This window comes from Pteropus vampyrus, unplaced genomic scaffold, assembly GCF_000151845.1.
Source record: "Pteropus vampyrus isolate Shadow unplaced genomic scaffold, Pvam_2.0 Scaffold44, whole genome shotgun sequence".
NCBI lineage: Eukaryota > Metazoa > Chordata > Mammalia > Chiroptera > Pteropodidae > Pteropus > Pteropus vampyrus.
Window position 1 is genome coordinate 2517348 of NW_011888825.1, and position 4544 is coordinate 2521891.

Consider the following 4544-nt stretch of genomic DNA (forward strand, 5'->3'; position numbering starts at 1 on the left):
TATTCTTATGTTTCCTCTTTTGATGGTATCAGCTAGTTCTTGCATTTCTCTTTCATTATTTTTCATTCTTGGTTTCTCTCTTCCTCCTTCTGATTTATTTCTAGATTTCTGTCTTCAATATCACTGATCCTTTCCTCCATTTGGTCGACTTTATTTCCCAAGCTTGCGATTTCATTTTTCAACTCTTTCAGTGTGTTTTTAACCTCCAGAAGTTCTATTCTGTTCTTTTTGAGGGTTTCAGTCTCCTTGCTAAAGAACTCATTCTGCTCATCAAGTTGTTTTTTTCAGTTTCTGAAATCGTTAATATGAATCATTTCAGATCTCACTGAGTTTTGTCAGAAGTACCATCCTGAATTCTCTGTCATTTAAGCCGCATATTTCTATGTCTTTAAGCTTATTTTCTGGAGATTTTTTTCTTTCTTTCTGAGATGCCTTGTCACGTTGGTTGTTCATGGTTGTTAATGGACTATTTCTCCATCTGGGCATTAATGGAAATGTATTCAATTTTTTTCCAGAAAGATTTATTATATAAAGGTCTCTCTTTAGCCTGTTGCTAAAAAAGTGTTTTTCTTTTGGTTTCCAGTAGGTGGTGTCTATGCCTCTTTGATCCCTGCTTTGTATAAAGTATTAATAATGCCTTTTTTTCTTTATAGATGTTTAATCATGCTCACTACTTTCAGTTTCAGTCCCTGTCAGTGTTAGTGACAGTTTTGGTAGTATTTGCTCAGATTACCCTGGGTCTCCGTGATGTTTTTCTTGGAGGTTATGGGTGGGGAGGGGCCCTCTGGGTTGGGAGACGGGGACTGCGGCTCAGCCTTGGTTTTGCAACTGCGGCTGGTAAAAATTAACTATTGTTTCTCTGCCATCCCTGCTTCTCTGCTTTCTGCCCTGATGACTTGGCCCTACTGTTGGATACATGGACCTCATAGCTTTCTCGGGCAGGGCTGTTCACGGAACTCGCTGCACCTTCTCCCCTCTCCCTTCTCCTATAGAGAGCTCTGGCTGCAAAAAGCAGCTTCTTTGTTTCTCTCATTCTACTGCCTGACACCTGGGGTTCTGACTTGTGGTAGTTCTTATGCTCAGAGCCTACACTCAGACATGCCATTGTGTAGGTTGGGTGTTTTTTTGTTGAGTTTTACATGTTCAGCTTATTGTTGTTCCAAGGGGAGAGATCTGGGGACGTCTCTCACTCCACCATGTTTCTCCAAACTCCGCAATAGTGGCAGTCAAAGCCTGATCTGGACAGCCCTGAGCCAGGTGCGACCCAGTGTTCCTGTGCACACCACGCTGGGGGGCTGCTCTCTTCATTTTTTAATTACAGTTGACATACAATATCATATTAATTTCAGATGCAAAACATAGTGATTAGACATTTGTTATAACTTACGAAGTGATTACTCTGATAAATCTAGTACCCATCTGACACTGTACATAGTTATTACAATATTATTAACTATATTCCCTGTGCTATACTTTACATCTCCACGAATATTTTTAACTACCAATTTGTATTTCTTAATCCCTTCCCCTTTTTCACCCATCCCTCCAACCCCTCTCCCATCTCAAAACCACCAAAATGTTCTTTGTATCTATAAATTTGTTTCTGTTTTATTTGTTTTGTTTTTTAGATTTCACATATAAGTGAAATCATATGGTATTTATCTTTCTCTGTCTGACTAATTTCACTTAGTATAATACTCTCTAGATTCATCCATGTTGTTGTGGATGGCAAGATTTTATTCTTTTTTATGGGTGAGTAATAGTCCATTGTATATATGTACTACTTCTTCTTTATCCATTCATCTATTGTTGGACACTTAGGTTGCTTCCATATCTTGGCTATTGTAAATCATGCTACTAGGAACATACGGATGCATATGTCTTTTTTGAATTAGTGTTTTGAGTTTCTTCAGATAAATACCCAGAAGTGGGATGACTGGGTCCCCCTTTGTCTCTTGTTATAGCCTTTGTTTTAAAGTCTATTTTGTTTGGTATAACTATTGTTACCCCAGGTTTTCTGTTTGTTTGTTTCCATTTTCATGAAGTATCTTTTTTCATTTCTTTACTTTCAGTCTCTGTGTTTTTCAAACTGAAGTGAGTGTCTTGTAGGCAGTATATATAAGGGTCTTGTCCATTCAGTATCCCTCTGTCTTTTGATTGGAGCATTTAACTCATTTACATTTAAAGTAATTGTTGATGGATATATAGTTATTGCCATTTTATTATTTATATTTTCGGTCTCTTTTTCCTTCCTCTTAAAGAATTCCCTTTAACATTGCTTATAATATTGGTTTGGTGGTGATGAACTTCTTTAGTTTTATCTAGTCTGGGAAGCTCTTTATCTGTCCTTTGATTCTGAATGCTAGCTTCGCTGGATAGAGTAATCTTGGCTGTAAGTCCTTGCTTTTCATCACTTTGAATATTTTATTCTAATACCTTCTTGTCTTACAAGTCACAGAGACGTGGAGCAGGATGGCCCCATACCCGTGTATGGCAGTTAAAAAATCAGGTTGGATGTCTCGGGTGTGGAGATCACTCCTGAGGAGTGAGGGGTCCTAGACCCACACCAGGCTTTCCAGTCCAGGGTTCCAGTGCCAGGAATAAAAATTTCCATAACTTCTGGCTGTGAAAACCAGCAGAGGTTATGGTGGTGGAGGTAAAAAATATTGAATGCTCTGCAAAACCATATATAATATTTTAAAAAATAGCCATGTTAGAACTATATTAGAGAATAAATAATTTTGAAAATAAAAATGTGACAGCTTGGTTTAATTTTTAAGTTTACTGTAATTTCTATTTAATGAATGGTAAGAGAAAAATAAACATCTTAAAGCAGGTGACCAAAAATAGCACATTTTGTGCATTTCTTCAGTCACTTGGCAGCATCAGACAGATGTGTTCACTCTGCACTGAATTTTGTGTGAACCTCCCGGCTCTTCACCCGCAGCTTGTTGACCTGGGACTCGGCGATGTCAGCCCGCTCCTCGGCCTCCTCCAGCTCATGCTGGATCTTGCGAAATTTAGTAAGATTAGCATTGGATTGTTCCTCCTAAGAATAGAGATAAAAATGTGAGAATTAGACTTTATGGTTCTCATTGCATTTGTCACCAAACAGGATTATTTCTTCAACTCAAATATTTCTTTCTTATAGTCAGTTTGCCACTTCTGACTTCAAATCTGGACAAAACTTGTAACTTCAATTACATTTTTTATTTTAAAGAATGAGAGAAGAAACTGTTTTGTACTGGAAAGGACAATCTTATTGTGTCAAAACCATACATGTGAAATCCATTTATGACGTATGGACTGGGTGGAAAGGAGAAAGAGACCCAGATACCTTCCTTTACAGTGTTTAATAAGCAAATGTAAGGTCAAATTATAAGTCTGAGAAAATCCCACTTAAAAACTTTTTGCCATATATTTTGACTGGCATACAGAGAAAGGGAAAAAGTGGGCCTAGGAAGAAAGTATGCCTGTCTTGGTTGGACTTATTACCATTTGTGCCTCTCCCTTTCTTCTTTCCTTTTTTTTTACTTCCTACCTACTTCCTGCCTACTACATTGTGTCTGGAAGAATGGGAAAAAAACTAGGAAAAGTGAAGCTGGAGAATCTTCCAACATGTTCTTATTTACTATAGCAAATGAGCATCTGATGATGATACTGGTAGTGAGTGAATAAATCAATTGGGGTAAAAGATTTATGTTTGAAAATGCTTAAGTTTGTGCATTTCTAGAGGGAGAAAAATATTTATCATGGTGTTAATTAGAGTTTCTACTGTATATTCTTTGCAGCTATCAAGTAAGACATGTTATTTAGAACTTTCTTTTTTCCCTCTAAACCTTACAAATTGTTTAATAATAAAAATATCTCCTCTTGAAATCTTATTCTGTAGTTAAGATTTGGGGGTAAATTTCTATTTATAAAATCATCTCTCTTAAAATATGAGTTCTATATTTTTACTTGTGTCTCCTTCTTTCTTATTAACACATTCTCTGTATATACTTTCTACCCACAAAGAAGTTTTCTTCTTCTCCAAAAGCTTAAAGATACTTACAGCCTCCTCAGCTTGTCTCTTGTATGATTTCACCTTCGCCTGTAATTTATCTACCAAGTCCTGCAGCCTGAGAACATTCTTGCGGTCTTCCTCAGTCTGGAAGTTTGAAAAAAAAAAAGATCTGTACTAACCCAATGAAATAAGCCTACTCTGGGTGGTAAAATAGGTCACTTTGGTATGATGGTGGGCCTGGGGTAAACTCGGTCAACTCTGAGGCTTCTCTCCTAGTAAATACAGTTACTACTTTTGTTAAATGTCCACTGTGTGGAGGCACTGTATTAGGTAATTGTACATGTCTTCTCTCGCCCTTACCTTCTTACCCTGGAGAGATGTTGTTATTCTATTTTATAGGTGATGAAACTAAGGTGTAGAGTATTAAGTAATCTACCCAAGTTTAAAAAATAAGAGAGGCCAAATTAGGGCTAATATCCAGTTTATCTGGCTTTAAAACTTGTATTCTTTTCTCTCTTATGCTGTTTTTTAAAGGCCT

General features: G+C 37.0%; 1 protein-coding gene across 1 annotated transcript in view; it reads right to left on the reverse strand.

The window, feature by feature from the left end:
* Positions 1 to 2899: 2899 nt before the first annotated feature.
* The window catches only part of LOC105291360 (myosin-8), a 26796-nt gene continuing 25151 nt past the window's right edge, over positions 2900 to 4544 (reverse strand). Inside the window, exons 22-23 of the mRNA XM_023529946.1 lie at positions 4055 to 4150; positions 2900 to 3049 (exon numbers count right to left, since the gene is read on the reverse strand). Coding sequence (XP_023385714.1) covers positions 2900 to 3049; positions 4055 to 4150 — 246 coding nt within the window. The remainder of the gene's footprint in view (positions 3050 to 4054; positions 4151 to 4544) is intronic.